The 16,992-nt window shown below is 36.4% G+C and overlaps 2 protein-coding genes across 3 annotated transcripts in view; both read right to left on the reverse strand.

The window, feature by feature from the left end:
• LOC307133983 (zinc transporter ZIP4-like) overlaps window positions 1-6,878 on the reverse strand; it is a 29,772-nt gene extending 22,894 nt beyond the window's left edge. The window contains exons 1-3 of one of the 2 annotated variants that reach the window (XM_079829401.1): window positions 6,520-6,878; window positions 506-802; window positions 210-399 (exon numbers count right to left, since the gene is read on the reverse strand). In XM_079829401.1, coding sequence (XP_079685527.1) covers window positions 210-399; window positions 506-802; window positions 6,520-6,720 — 688 coding nt within the window. In that variant the 5' untranslated portion in view covers window positions 6,721-6,878. The remainder of the gene's footprint in view (window positions 1-209; window positions 400-505; window positions 803-6,519) is intronic. The other variant, XM_079829402.1, reaches the window with a different exon arrangement.
• Window positions 6,879-10,988: 4,110 nt separating this feature from the next.
• LOC307133503 (zinc-alpha-2-glycoprotein-like) lies at window positions 10,989-16,463 on the reverse strand (the record flags this gene model as incomplete). The annotated part of the gene is made up of 7 exons (XM_079828586.1): window positions 10,989-11,013; window positions 11,182-11,284; window positions 12,308-12,433; window positions 12,638-12,916; window positions 13,013-13,267; window positions 13,389-13,637; window positions 16,415-16,463. 7 exons carry the CDS (start codon window positions 16,461-16,463, stop codon window positions 10,989-10,991), a joined length of 1,086 nt encoding a protein of 361 aa, XP_079684712.1.
• Between the last annotated feature and the right edge of the window lie 529 nt (window positions 16,464-16,992).

Genomic DNA, 16,992 nt, shown 5'->3' on the forward strand with positions numbered 1-16,992 from the left:
CAGGAACAAAAAAAACTTCTATTGATAAAACTATAATAGTATATTAATTATACTACTATAACAATGGTCTTAAAATAACTTTCATTGTTGTGATATTTATTCCACTTAATGCAATCACATTAAATAATATTTGTTTTACCTCAATAAAACCAAATGTTCCCACATTTTTAGGTTAGTGTAACATCATCAGGATTATCAGTCAGTCATACCATGAAGCGTGAGGTTATCAGAGCCAAAATGGCTGAAGATGTAATCCAGAAAATATCCCTGCTGAGGAAGGACATGAGCTCTGATACAGTCTCCATGCAGGACGTGATAGAGGACGCTTCCCAACACGGCGTCCAGCTCTACGTGATGATCGCCACTCTCGTCCAGGATGTCATTCAGAGAGAGACAGGACTAAAGATGTGGACAGAAAAATGACAGATGTGTGTCAAGACCATGTTAAATACTATGATACTGAATGATTACTACTTTTTATTGTAATCCTAAAGCAGTTACTGACCTCATTTGTGTCAGGCTGATAGTGTTGTTCCATCTCATCAAGCAGCTTCTCCAAACCCTCATATTCTGGGATCCGCTGGTGAGGAGGACGGCTGGTGTCGTTGAGGTCTGAGAGGGTTTGGATGAAGTGGTGTGTCTCTGCGGCCCAGCGGCCGTCCCGTACGGCCCTGCAGGTCTCCAGAGGAGCGCTCAGGAACAGACAGAACGCAGGAGCCAGCGTGAAGAAATCCTCCATCTGGAGCTCCTGAGAACTGCTGTAGTTACTCAACAGCTGCTGCAGATGTTCAACAGACACACACTAGAGAGAGAGTGAGAGATATAAAGGTTACAGTTTGTGTGCAGTACTGCAGTTTCATTTTGCCTTTAAAGGGATAGTTCACCCAAAAATGAAAATTAGCCCATGATTTACTTACCCTCAAGTCCTCTATAGGTGTATATGACATTCTTCTTTCAGACAAATACAATCGGATTTCTTTTATAATGGATGGATGAATTTTTTTGGGCTTCAAATTTTGGGCTGCCATTCACTCCCATTATAAAGCTGGGAAGAGCCAGGACATTTTTTAATTTAACTCAGATTGTATTCGTCTGAAAGAAGAATGTCATACACACCTAGGGTGAGGGTGATCTCTGTCATGTTACATAGATTGCATTGTGACATATTTTTCATGACAACTAACATTTTATCTTAATGATTTAAGAATAAGTTTTTTTAGGTAACACTTTAGTTTAGGGTTCAATTCTCATTATATACCGCTTGCTTATTAGCATGCATTTTACTGGTTGTTTATTAGTATTAATAAAGCACATATTAATGCCTTATTCTGCATGACCATATTTTACATCCCTTAATCCTACCCAACACCTGAACTTTACAACCTTACTAACTATTAGTAAGCAGTAATTAGGGGTTTATTGAGGCAAAAGTCATAGTTAATAGTTAGTTAATAGTGAGAATTGGACCCTAATCTAAAGTGTGACCAAAATGTATTTGCATTTTAGGGTAATATATGACCAGTTCTTGACATATAGCATGAGATGTTTCCTTGTGATCTATAACACAGATAACATCAATCATTATGTCATACATACAGTGTTCGTTTTTTCTTACAAAAAAAAAAGAAGAGTTGGTGTAACTGTCTGGAGACTCTAAAGAAAAAATATAAATAAGTCTGAAATTCTTGGAAAAGAAATGTTAGTATAAGAAGTATTTTTAAAAAAATGTTATTATTTTCTTTTAAATGTAATAATACCGTTTTAAAAAGTATTATTAATATTTGGAAAACTTTTGACCAAACATAAATCCCCCCCCCCCCCCCCCCCCAAAATCCCTGAAGACATTCACGACTGTATGTCACTGTATGAATATTTGCTGTTTCTATGTGAATATATATAGTAAAGTGTAATTTATTCCAGTGATCAAAGAGGAACTTATCATCATTACTCCAGTCTTCAGTGTCACATGATCCTTCAGAAATCATTCTAATATGATGATTTGATGCTCAAGAAACATTTATGGTTATTATCAATGTTGGCAGAGCAGTTATGCAAAAAAAAAAAATTTTCTTTGATGAATAGGAAGTTCAAAAGAACAGTATTTATCTGAAATAGAAAGCTTTTCTAACATTGTACTACCGTTCAAAGTTTTGGGTCGGGAAGATTTTTTTTTTTTGGGGGGGGGGGAGAACTTAAAATTAATACATTTATTCAGCAAGGATGCATTCAATTGATCAAGTAACAGTAGACGTTTATAATGCTGCAAAAACTTTAGATTTCAGACAAATTCTGTTCTTTTGAACTTTCTATTCTATAAATAATCCTGAAAAACACTGTTTTCAACATTGATAATAATAATAATAATAATAATTAAAGCTGCGAGCAGCATTTAGCGGGGTTCAAGCCTTTAAGGCCTTTAAGCACACAAGCATCAAAAGACATTACATTTTATTTAGCAAGATTTTAAACACTGAAATAATAGATGGAAAAGTCAATTTACAGGCAATTTACCATAGGAAACATGGTTTTAAAAGGTTTTTAACAGTTATAGCGCCACCTATGGTCCGATCTCTATAAAACGTTTAATGCTTGTTAAGGATCTAATGTTACATGTGCCCACCAATTTTCGTGAAGTTTTGAGCTTTCCCTTAGAATTTATAGGCTTTTGAGTGTTTTTTGCCACGCCTCTTTTCGAAATGACCCTGTTATAGCCATCCAAATGCAAAAGTTCAACTTTTTTTGATAATTATTGATCTAGAGAGTCCAGAGAATTGTCCTAGACTGGTTTGGTTCCGATCGGGCAAAAAAACAGGGACTTATTTGCAAAAGTAGGTTTTTTAACATAATCACAAATATTTAATGAACGATTTGATTGACAGCAATGTTTCTAGAGACAAAGTTGTTCAGTATGAGGAGATCTATCAAATTATATCAATATTGTGAGAATATGTGAAACATCACGTGATTACAGAGCCATAAAACTAATTGGCGCCTACTAGTGGCCAAATTCTTAAAAAATTATTACAGACCTCTAGGACCCTGAGTCAAACATGCTCGCCAACTTTTGTTCCGATCGGCCTCTGTTAACCTTGTCTAATAAGTGCTCACATTTCATTGGCCAATGGCGGCCATGTTTTTTGAGCTACGCCAATTTCCTTTATAGACATGCGTGGTACCTTGGACCAAGACACTGCATACCAACTTTCAAGTCAATCGGACTGGCAGTCGGGTGGTTATAGCCCTTTTCATGTTTTTTTATGTTATAGCGCCACCAAGTGTTCAATCCTCACAATTCTTTTTACCTTGACCAAAGACTCATCCCATACACAAGTGTACCAAGTTTGGTGAAGATATCTCATTTCGTTCCTGAGTTATAGCCCTTTTAGTAAAATAGGCTCTGAAACAGGCTTCAAACCAGTTGTTCCATTATGCATGGTTACACACACACACACACACACACACACACACACACAATATTTTTGAGATATGTTATTGTGAAAATATCTTTTAATGGTCTATGAGCATGTCACATTTTTTTGTGAAATGCACCACGTTCTAGTATTATTTACTATGATTAACCATGTATCTATAACCATAGATCAATATTAGAGTGTAGTACAATAAAATGAACAGCGGGGGGCAGCAAAAGACCACATATTGGTCATTATTTTCATATGAACTCTGTCATTTTCACCTTTTTAACTGTTATAGAGGCAAATATTGTCCTATCTGTCTGAAAATTGTCATGCTTGTTTGGAGGCATATTACACATGTTCTGACTTGTTTTTAAGAATATCTGAGCATTCATTGAATAGATATAGGCATTTGGGGACACTTGGTCAAGGCCAGACACACACACACTTTTTTAATGCTATGGTCTATAATCATTTCACATAGCTCTTTGTAACTATTAATCAGATTTTTAAAAATGTATTCAGAAACATAGGACTACACACACACATTTTGTTGTAGTTACAGACATTTGAACTTTATGATGTTGCAGTAAACAAAATGTTTCCTGCAAGTCTCCTTCAAGATTCACATTTCTCAATGTGACAATTGTCAATAGTAATACTTAATAGATTCATTTTAACTAAATGTGATAGCAAATGTTAAAATAGTGATTTATTTAAAGCTGAAAATGACTTGTATATCAATATTAGAGTGTAGTACAATAAAATGAACAGCGGGGGGCAGCAAACGACCACTTATTGGCTTAATATACCATGATTTTCATAATTTTCAGCTTTTTAACTGTTATAGAGGCAAATATGGTCCTATCTGTCTGAAAATTTTCATGCTTGTTTAGAGGCATAGTACACATGTTCTGACTTGTTTTTAAGAATATCTGAGCATTCATTGAATAGATATAGGCATTTGGGGACACTTGGTCAAGGCCACATCTTGAAATAACCCAGTTATAGCCATTCAGATGCAAAAGTTTAACTTTTTTAAAAAATAATTATTGCTCTAAAGAGTCCAGAGAATTGTACTGCCCTGGGTTGGTTCTGATCAGGTTGAAAAATCTATGACTAGTTTGCAAAAGTAGGTTATTAACATAATTGTGAATGTTTAAATAACGATTTGATTGACAGTATTGGTTCTTGAGGCAAAGTTGTTCAGTATGAGGAGATCTATCATAATTTATGCATATTATGTGGATGTTTTTAACCCCACCTGATTACAGAGATGGAGAATACCATTTACAGCCAATACAGGCATTTCACCATAGGAATACATGGTTTTCAAAGCTTTTTAACAGTTATAGCGCCACCTATGGTCCGATCTCCATGAAACTTTGCATGCTTTTTCAGCATGTTATGTTACATATACATAATAATTTTCGTGAAGTTTTGAGTTTTCCTTTAGGATTTATATGCTTTTGAGTGTATTTTGCTACGCCCCTCTTCTAAATGACCCTGTTATAGGCATTCAAATGCAAAAGTTCAACTTTTTTTTGATAATTATTGATCTAGAGAGTCCAGAGAATTGTCCTAGACTGGTTTGTTTCCGATCAGGCAAAAATGCAGAGACTAGTTCGCAAAAGTAGGTTTTAAACATAATCGCAAATATTTAATGAACGATTTGATTGACAGCAATGCTTTTAGAGGAAAAGTTGTTCAGTATGAGGAGCCCTATCATATGATGTGTATATTTGGTTGATGTGTGCAACACCACGTGATTACAGAGCCAAAAAACTCGTTAGCGCCAACTAGTGGCCGATTTCTTTCAAAATTCTTACAGACCTCTAAGTCCATGAGTCAAACATGCCCACCGAGTTTCATTCCGATCAGCCTCCGTTAACCTTGTCTTAGAGGTGCTCAAACTTCATTGGCCAATAGCAGCCATGTTTTTTGAGATACGCCAATGTCCTCATAGACATATATGGTACCTTGGACCAAGACACTGCATACCAATTTTCAAGTCAATCGGACTAGCGGTCGGGTCGTTATAGCCATTTTCATGTTTTTTTTGTGTTATAGCGCCACCAAGAGTTCAATCGTCGCGATTCTTTTACCGTGACCCAAGACTCAGTCCATACACATTTGTACAAAGTTTGGTAAAGATATCTCATTTTGTTCTTGAGTTATAGCCATTTTAGTAAAATAGGCTCCTCCCACAACGTTCGTTTTCCGCCCCTTAGCGATCGTGAATAGAAATTTCAACTTTTTTTTGATAATTATTGATATTCATACTCCAGAGAACATTTCTGCACTGGTTTGGTTCCGATCGGGCAAAAATCCAGGGACTAGTTCGCAAAAGTAGTTTTTTGACAAAATTCAAAATGGCGGAAAATCTATAATGGCGGAAATGAAATCGGAGATATACATTTTTTACGTCAGGTATTCAGCTTTCCAATGATATAAGACACTTGAGTCTACGACATACGCTTTAGGAGTTATGAGCAGTTTTGCGCAATTGATTGCTATAGCGCCACCTATAGGCCAATCTGGCTCATAATTTGATAACCTCTCCTCGATTTTTGTACTACCATCTGACAAAGTTTCAAAGCTCCAGCTTCTACGGTTTGGGCTGCACGATGCGTTTTAGCGGAGAATAATAATAATAATAATAATAATAATAAAAATCAATACAATTACAATAGGGTTTCAGCACTTCGTGCTTGAACCCCTAATAATAATAAATGTTTCTTAAGCAGCAAATCATCATATCAGAATGATTTCTGAGGGATCATGTGACACTGAAGACTGTAGTAAAGAAGCTGAAAATTCAGCTTTGATCACAGGAATAAATTACATTTTAAAAAAATATTCAAATAGAAAAAAGTTATTTTAAATTGTAAAAATATTTCACAATATTACAGTTTTTGCGGTATTTTGGATCAAATAAATGCAGTCTTGGTGAGCAGAACAGAGTTCTTTCAAAACATTTAAATATTACTGTTCTCAAACTTGTGAGCGGTAGTGTATGTTGACATCCCTTTAAACGCCATTTACCCGATTCTCTCAGCTGGACATCGATGTCCCAGTCCCAAAAAGTTGCTCAAATCCCTCTTACCTTTCCACAGGGCACACCGGAGCAGTGCACGCGGTCCTCCAGCCGCTCAAACACCGACAAAAGCGCATCTTCTGTGAGGGACTCTTCACCTGGAGACAGCAGATCCACCACTCTCGCGAAAATGTCCTTTTTATCGCCACGCGCTCCTGTACACAGACTGAGGCAGGCGACACAGAGAAACAAAACACCTCTAGCCTCCATAATCCGTGTTTTGCTCTGAAACCTACTGTGGTGACCGACTGTCCTCTCACACACACACACACACACACACACACACACACACGCACACACACTCGAGCTTCTGAGCTCCTCACACAGGTGATCATGTGCCTGCTCAGGTAGAAGCTCCTGTTGTCCTCCACACTGAACGCTGATTGGTCAAGAGAAAGTCTTCACGTCACCTGCGCGGATAGCGACTTTCTTCCCCCCAAAAAAGTCAGGTGTATAGGTAGGCCTACTAATATGCAAAAGCGTTATACTCTCAGATTTTGTGTGTGCTTGTGTTTAGACCTTACTATTTTAATATTTTTACATTTGTTTTTATTTATTTTAAGTGGAACACATTATCACCACTGTATAATTATTTTAAGAAACAATCAAATATAGGCCTAAACACCAAAAACTCAGAATTAACATCAAATAAGATATTGTCCCTGATAGAAAAAACATGTTATGCTTAATGTGGTTTTTGGAGCAACCTTTGCTACTACGTTACCTCATGTTTGTTTCATTTGCAGGTGGATTTTCTAAATGTTCACTGAAGAGAGATGTAAGATATAGAGTGGTCATTATTAATGAGCATTAAATGGGTTTTATCACTTCATTTGATGTCTCAATTTAGCTGATTTCACCCACATGTTCCTTTCGAAAGGATTTTGTTCAACATGTAATGTAGGCTAAATGTCGACCCCTACAGGCTGTGGAAGTATCACAAAGTTAAAACACTTTGGATTAAAAAGTTAATTAATTTACACATTGTTTTATTTCTGACAAGCCCATTCACCAGATCTCATCAGACAAAACATACAGTAATATTATAGATAGTGTTCAGGTAGAAGGGTTTTTGATGTCGGGCACACATTCAATTCAGTTCATCCCAGGATTTACTAAACATAGAACAACTGTAAAGCAGGAGTTACCGCAAAAATCAGACAGATTAATGCTTTATAGGCATAAAAATAAATTTTATTAAAATACACAATTCTCAAATTGCATTATTAAAGTAGTAGCAGCTTTACAGCATAAAAAACATACAAAAGAAAGATGAACGTACACTAAAACACACACTTTCTGCATAAAAACAATATAAAAGACAATGCATAAGCTTTTCAGCACAATTGCATTGCTCGTAGTAACATTTAAAAAAAGTAAAAATATATTTTTTTACACTTAATAACAAAAGCAAAAACATAAATCTTAAAGTACAATAGTAGTTTAAATCAGTGTTTCCCAACCCTGGTCCTGAAGTACCCAGAAATAAAAATGTGCAATGGGATCCTCCAGGACCAAGACCAGGGTCACATCATGGTAGGGTTGCCCCAACCATGGTGCTTAAAATGTGGCACAAACCACACAATAGGTGTTTAGTAACTAGTAGTGAGTAACTAAACAAAAGTAATTAAAGCTAAATGTAATTAACCCTCTATGGTACGGTGTTGCCTCCAGGCAACATAGTCTATTTTAGTTTATTTTTAATGCAATGAAACACCAATTTATTGGTCAACCCTATTTTAGGGAAGAAGAACTCAAATACTAATCAATGAAAGTGCAAAAAATTGGTCACATGACCCACAGGGGTCCATTTTGTGTCCTGTTTCAGCACGTGCACAGGTCACATGGCTCCATATTTTCTCCAATGAAAAGTGCATTTTTCACTAGTTTCCGTCCAGTTAATCATCCACAAAAAATATGAGTCACCTTCACTGGTAAGTAAAGAAGTATTTTCAAGAACTTTACATTATATATCATCAAATATTTTAGAGTTAATAACAAAAAGTACCATAATGGAATCGCATAAGGCCATACCAGACACACTAGATTGGATACAAATATAGTATATTTGTAGGGAAAAGAGTTAAAATTCTCAAAATGTATTTGCATTTTTGCATGATTTTGTAATGCACGTATAAGATTAGTAATTCACATACTATAACTGCATATATTATGATCTGCACGTTTTCTATAGCACTTAAAAAAGGTATAAAACACAACCGCTGAGGGTGAGGATGAGGTCATAGTGTCCATCAGACAGGGAGAGATCGAAGATGGAGATGAGGATGAAGATGGATATGATAACTTGACACAATATTTTGATATGATAACTTGACATGATAACTTGATGTTATGGTTTGGCAATACTTGTGTTCCACGATTGTACAATGTTGCGTGAGAACAACAGCTGAATTTGAAATGTTACTTTTTATTAATATGAAATTTGTAATACATTATAAACTGGATAAATGTGTTTGTTCAGGTGTCTGGTTAAAGAAATCGATGTTTTCATTAATATATTTCTTTTTTCTACATGAAAATGTCAAATGTTTAAATTTGTCCGTTGTGGTACAATGTTGCCTTGAGGCAACAAACTTTTAAAATATAAAAAAATAAAACAATTATGAAACATTTTATTGCTATTGTTATAGTGTCCTATTTTAAGCAAATTTTATAGTGTCCTATTTAAAAAAAAAAAGAAAAGTCCTCATTGAAATCATATTGCATACCATAGAGGGTTAAAGCTAATTTAAACACTATACAAACTAAATATTTTTTTACAAAGCCACTAAACGACAAGCCTGCAACCATTGGCCAAAAAAGGTTAACAGTTAATGCAGTTTTTTTCAGCAGCAAAGCACATACAAGTCAGTTCTACTATATCTTTACTATAGATATAACATCAAATATACAACATTTACAAGACCAGCGCCATAATCCACAAGAAACTCATTAACATACCGATTGTCATAAAACTTAGTAAGGTGAGAACTGACATCACTGCCATTACACGATAGGCTGTGATCTAAGTTAGCCGTCACGCTTTCTCCAATGGTATGAGATACAGACCCTCTCATCTCCCTATAAGACACATCTCTTGTTTTACCTCAGACTTTGATACGATGATTTTGATGTTTACATGCGTCTACAAAAAAATGTGAAGCAACTCTATCTAAAAGGAATAAGGAACAATAAATAAATACTGATACAACGAACTATAAAAAAATAACATTTTTGAAATTTGGCATGCAAGGAATAATTGACGAAGGGCCATCGAATGATTTTGCGGAGTGGCCGTTACACCTTGGGTGTGCATTATTTTTCAATAATTTAATGGCCCAGAGTCAATTATTCCGCAATACTACGGTTACCACACCTCAAAACATTGTTCAGATGATTTATTTCAAGACATTTGTCAGGTTTTGCCTTAAAACACATCTAAACCCAAGCCTCCGTTGCCAATTCCAAAACGTCATTTTAGAGCTTGTAACGGAGGCTTGAGCCACTGATAGCAGACTAATGCAGGTATTGGTCAGTATCGCTGTGGCTTTTGGTTCTTTTGCTGTTGTCGGCAGTAAGGACTTTTGAAACAACTGAAATCATTTGGCGAAGTGATATGGAACTGTACTGCGGTCAAGACCTGCCTTGAACTACTTGGCACACCTTAGAACGTTCGTCAACCAATCAGATTCAAGCATTCAACAGACCCGTAGTATATGTAATGACACAGATTGACCAAAAAAAAGTGCAACGTTTAGATTTTGTGCTGAAGAGCTGCTAACAAGTCTGTCTAAATGCATGTAAATGTCAATATTATCATCATATCAGCAATGCATAGTAGTGTTGTCACACTACTGGAATTTCTAAAATAGCGAGGTATATTGAGGTATAATGAGGTATATTTTTTTCATGAACAAAAATTAGGTCTTGAGGTAGTGCACACGCTATCTTTCTATTCACCAACAGTCATTTGTGGTGTGCCGTGTGACAAGAGAGAAGGGAGAGAGTAAAAGTGACAATGCTCAGCTGGTATTGTGTATTAATACTTCAGGAAATGAGTATTGGTATCGTTTCATATATTCATCAATATATCGATATTTTTGACAACAGTACTGCATAGACTGTAGTGATGAGCGGATTTTCAGCTCATTTCTAGATCAAAGATCAATGCGAGAGAGAGCGGCATCAGCACTGGTGTAATTAATCTTGCTATTTTTTTAACGAAGACAAGCTTCAGGTTGAGACGCTGAACATTTAGGTTTAATTTGTGGCAGTTTGCGCGTCAGCTTGTCTTATCCGCACATCTCTAATAGACTGTAATGTGGCCATTTACACCACAATTAGGCTAAGTTGCAGACATTGTAGCAATCAGCCTCTTATTTATAGAGTCTATATCAAACTCAAAACTTATTTTACCCAGCCACAGCTTTAAATCTGGTATATGTAGAAAAGTCATCCAATCAGGTAGCTTTAATTCTTCACTGCAACGATTGCATGTTCCATCTGCAGGAAAACAGAAATAAAACTAAACATGCAAGTGTTAAAATCCCCTATTTATTTAACAGGGATCGTGCACAGCAAAGTAACTGTGCAAGAGTTAGCTATAAAGCTAATTTGTACATGCAGTCTCTTGAGAAACACAACAATTAAAACAAACTGAAATGGTGATACCTGGTCAGTGAATCTGATTGATGATTCTCAGTTGAATCAGTTGCATTCTGGAGCTGTGGTAAGTAGACTCTCACTTCTGGTATAGAGCCATTACAGTTCTGGCCTAAAGATGATACAATACATTATCTGAAAACTTTACCATTAATTAACAGTATGTGAAGATTGTTCAAAAAATTCTATTTTTGTGTTCACTGGTTGAACAGCACAGGTTTGGAACAACATAAGGGTGTTAAAGGATTAGTTCACTTTTAAATAAACTTTTGCTGATAATTTACTCACCCCCATGTCATCCAAGATGTCCATATCTTTCTTTTTGCAGTCGAAAAGAAATTAAGATTTTTGATGAAAACATTCCAGGATTTTTCTCCATATAATGGACTTCAATGGGCTCCAAAGGGTTCAAGGTCCAAATGACAGTTTCAGTGCAGCTTCAAAGGGCTTTAAACGATACCAGACGATGAATAAGGGTCTTATCTAGTGAGACGAGACTTTTCTGCGAGAAACCGAGCAGTATTTATGCTATTATTTTACCTCTTATCAGATGAACGTGATCATCTCTGAGCTCCACCATAACTTCCGCTAAGTGAGGTCAAAATACGAGCATGGTCATATATATATCGATCGTAGATGCCTCATTTTATTGATCCGTGCAGGCGCTAATGAGGCATCTACGTATACATCTATGACCACGATCGTATTTTGACCTCACTTAGCGGAAGTTATGGCGGAGCTCAGAGATGATCACGTTCGTCTGATAAGAAGTAAAATAATAGCATAAATACTACTCGGTTTCTCGCAGAAACTGATCGTTTCGCTAGATAAGACCCTTATTCATCGTCTGGTATCGTTTGAAGCCCTTTGAAGCTGCACTGAAACTGTCATTTGGACCTTGAACCGTTTGGAGCCCAATGAAGTCCATTATATGGAGAAAAACCCTGGACTGTTTTCATCAAAAATCTTAATTTCTTTTCGACTGCAGAAAGAAAGACATGGACATCTTGGATGACATGGGGGTGAGTAAATTATCTGCAAAAGTTTATTTAAAAGTTAACTAATCCTTTAACTTATGAACTTATGACCATTTTCGATTTTGGGAAAAGTATTCCTTTAAATAAATTGAACTTACCATTTATGCTTCTCCTTTCATAGATTTTTGACAAGACATACAGAACTGCAATGGAAAATAAACCAACTGCAACTAGAGCACAAACGTGCCCTCTAGATTCTTCACTGCAACGATTGCATGTTCCATCTGCAGGAAAAAAGAAATAAAACTAAACATATTACAAATATCTTAACTAAACTATGAATTCATAGTAACATGCACTGACTAAAAACTGTCTCAACCAATTTGAGTGGCCACCACAAATTGGTTAAAAAAAAAAAAGACAACAAAAACTGACCAACTAGACAGCTACAACAATTTTGCACACTCACTACAGATGATAACATTTACCCCATGATGTTATATTTGGCTGTGTCTGACTGCTATGAGAGATGTGACACTCATAACCCTTTTTCTCATCTCTGTGGATCTCCACACTGATCCTCATCTGAAAGGTCTCGTCGTCATTCGGTCTGACTCCAGTAGAGCTGAAGGGTTTGAGTTCAATGCCGTTCAATGTGATCTTCATCTCTATGTGTTTGGGGTAGAAGCCAGTGGCCAGACAGGTCAGATTCAGCTCGCTTCGGTCATGAGGAGCTTCAGATGCAAACATGTGAACATCTGGTGCATCTGCAATAAGAACCATAGAGTAAAGAATATTGCCACAATATTGACACTGAATTCTGAACACAATAAAGACATGAAAAACTGAAGAACAACACATACTCTGTACTGAATCATTACATGTGGAGATGCAGTTCACGCAGGTCTTGAGGCTTGACTGGAGATACCGATTTCGAAATCTGTCATTGTTCCACTTCATTTTTGTTTCTTTTGCCTTTGGATTTCTCTCCATCCACTGTGTGGTTGTAAAATTAAAGGCAATAAAATCCTCTCCATCATATCTGTACTCATCAAACGCATTCACATTCATCACAGCATCCACTTCACAGCCGATTCTCCTCTGTAGCGTATGGAGGCCTACATTTAAAAAAAAAAAAAAAATCACAACATAAGAACTTATTATAACACTTCAAAATATATGAACTTATTATAACACTTCAAAATATATGAATGTCATTGAAAAACCCAACAGACTCGCCGTCACATTTGGATCTTGTGCAGTTTGCCAGAGTATACAACAGATTTATAATGGGGCCTTTAGAAACATGTGGTTCTTCAATGTCTCTACAGATCTCTGCATTCAGACCATCTCTTTTCCAGGTTTGTTCTTCATTACTGTAGTGAGAGATCCGTCTGTCATCATACAGACCCACTGCACTGAACTCTGGACCGGAGAATCCAGCAGGTTTGGTGAGAGCGGTGTAAACATACTGGAGAAGGTGTTTCTCTGAAGGAAAATAAACACAAGACAAGAAGGATGTTACTGACACACCAAAGTGATCAAGAGTTACAACTAGGGATGTCCAGATCCGATCACGTGGTTTCAAACTCGATCGGAATCGGACGTTACCTCCCGATCAGGACTCGGATATATATGTACATACGTAAATTCTCATTATTTTTTAACACATCTATAGTTATGCGGTGGCACAGAGTTAGACCCTTTTGACTCCACACAGAAACAGCAAATAGAAAACATCTATTAATTTTTTGGATCAATATTGCGATTTTGATTTTAATCATGATTTTGAAACAATATTTCCTTACACACATACTTGGCTCACAGACTCTGATGTTGAATGACAAAATAACCTAAAGTTCATACACTACAGGGTTGAGTACATAGTGTATAAGTACATAGTGTATAGTGTGTCATTTAGGACGCAACTTTTGACTAAACCCACACAGTCTTGAATACCGATTCGGCTAAGCCCATCATGCATTATGTTCGGGAACTCGCGTGCCCTGAAATCATAAGATGTTTTTGCAACATTTTGCAACACTTATAAGTGTGTCCCATTGGGTAATGAAAAGTTCTATACAGGGCTGCGTTCAGCCCCGACAAAACGTTGCAAAACGTTTTTTAAACGGAAACGGTGCTGCGTTGAACACCCTGTTCTGTTGACGCAAGAGTTGTAACTATGGCAGCCGAGAAGGCCATTCTTTGTGTTCTTTTTGAGGAATTTTCGGAGCCTGATAAAATCGATATAAACGTGTTTAATACTGCAAAATACATGCAATCACTTCCCTTGCCATCCAGAATAAATGACAACACCCCAATCACATTTATTTAACTTTTTAATCTCCTGGTAATCAATTCTAATTTAAATCATTTTATTTCTAGTTCTTACTTTTTTAATAGCTTGTATTTTCTTTCTCACTTTATATCAAGCAATTACCATATATGAAATTTGGTATATAAATAAACTTGCCTTGCAATGAAGCTAAATATATAAATAAATACATCATCATGTTGAATATATATATATATATCTTACGACAATCATGTCTTCTAATATCTTCAATTGTTGTGTATACTGAGCTGCAGCGGACACATTTGTAAACATCTTCACTTGGACCCATTGTGTGAGCTATCTCTTTAATACCGCGTGGTTTATATACATGTTGCTGCTGATTGGACTGACATATTTGACACACCCACCAAACGAGAAAAAACGCATCTCAAACCCGTTGCACACCGGTGCGCACCGTTTCCAGGAAACATGTATGGAGTGAATTCTGTGCCATAATTAAACAAACAAATCCAGCATTTAGCAAACAAACACGATCTGCTTTGCAAAGGAAAACTCGACTCACTCGACAAACAAACAGAAAGCGATTTGCAAATACAAAGGTCAGTTTTAGCGAAAATGCAAAGGTGTAACAAATATATGTACTGTGTTTTGCAAATAATAAATGAGTGAACGTACATAATATTTCACAAATAAATACAAACCATCCAAGTTCCATGTAACCTTTGAACAAATACCAAATCTAGTCCATACAAATACCTGTCTATTACAATCTCTCAGCTTAATTTTCTCATAAATGCAGTTCGCGCAGATTTTCTCACAAATGCAGTTCGCGCAGATTTTCTCACAAATGCAGGTCACGCAGATTTTCTCACAAATGCAGTTCGCACAGATTTTCTCACAAATGCAGTTGAGTAACTTCCTCTTGCAAAACAGCAGATGGCACTTTGGGTCAATTTACGCTAGCCCAATAAGCCCTGAAACATGTTTTCAGCTGACGAAAATGAGCGGTGAACAGCTCAGTTTCTGTCTTACTGTATCTATTATTAATCTTTTTGAGATTTTCACTATGCCAACCCTATTTCAATTTAAAAAAAAAAAAATCATAATAATTTAAAGATAATATTGTTTATATGTAATATGGTATCAGTGCAAAATTAGTTACATAGTAAATTAGCTAGGACTAGTTTTTTCTCATTTAAAATGCATCCATCTGTCAGGATCCTGCCCTGACAGTCTTGTCTGTTTTGTCCTTGTTTAGTGTTTCTTTGTTTGTCTTGTGCTTGAGCACATGGCTGTGTCTTTGTTTGTGTGTTCCTCTTGTCCTGCCTCCTTGTTTCCCTTTACCACGCCCCCTTGTCTAGTCCTCATTTCACTAATTGTGCTCACCTGATCCTCATGTGCTCTGGTCCCTTTATATTGTGCTACTTTCCCTCATGTCCTTGCTGGTTCTTTGCGTTTGTGTGCATTCATTGTCTGGCTTAACTTGTCCTTGTTATTGCTGTTGATATCTTGCCAAGTTATAGTTCTTTGCTTTGTTTTTCCCTGGCTTTATTTTTTGCTTTTCTCTAGCTTTGATTTTGTTTCTCTCTAGTTTAGTGGTCTTATTTTTCTTTCTCTAGTTTCCTGCAAGGTTGCAATTTTGTTTTTGTTCTTTGTTTCTAGTTCCAGTCTTTTATTTCTAGTATTTATTTAGCTCCCCTTGTTTGTTATAGTTTATTTTGAATTATTTATATTTTGTTTTCTTTTTAGATTTCTGATAGTTAGTTGCAGTTTCCCTATTCTTAGGTTTTATTTTTGCTCTTGTTTATCTCTTGTTGTCTTGTCGTGTGTGTCTTGTGTTGGTTCCTGCCCTGTGTCCTGAGTCTCCCTTGGCCACTATCTCTATATCCCTGGAAGTCAAGACTGGAGCTGATTCTGGGAGAGGACATCAAGTCTCAGGTTCCTGGTGTTCCTGCATGGGTTTTCCCACCATCTGCCTGGTGTTGCCTCCCAACTTCCCAAGCCATCCTCAAGTTCATGGTCTCCCTGGACTGGTCTCAGTGGTCATCCTCCCTGCCTGTCATCGTGGTGTCTGTCCCCTGCCCTGCTGTTTAAACTCACACCTTGTCACTTCCTTGTTGTGCCCTGTCTAGAGTCTTGTTATTAAAGTCTTCGTTGTTCACTCTGCATCTGGGTCCTCAGTTTCAGAAACCCTGACACCATCCTCCATACCATTTATCCACTGTAGCGTAACGGGATATAAAAAAGAAAATTATTTATGTAATTTGTACATATGATTCAAACATTCAAAATAATGTAAGGGTGTATCGTATCACAATATATTGCAATACTAAAATGCAACAATGTATTGTGGATTAAATTTTAGACAGATTAGTTTTGTATGAGAGATTTTAATGTCACATCAAATATGGTAAATCCTGAAGGGCACACATTTGAGCTTTCATTTTTTATTAAATATTTTTAATAAATTAAAAATAAAATATATTTTAAGCAGAGTAGGCTATATTATAATCAGAATTATGAATATTTATTTTCTGCTGTCACCAT

Source organism: Gobio gobio (assembly GCF_949357685.1).
Source record: "Gobio gobio genome assembly, chromosome: 11".
Taxonomy (NCBI): domain Eukaryota; kingdom Metazoa; phylum Chordata; class Actinopteri; order Cypriniformes; family Gobionidae; genus Gobio; species Gobio gobio.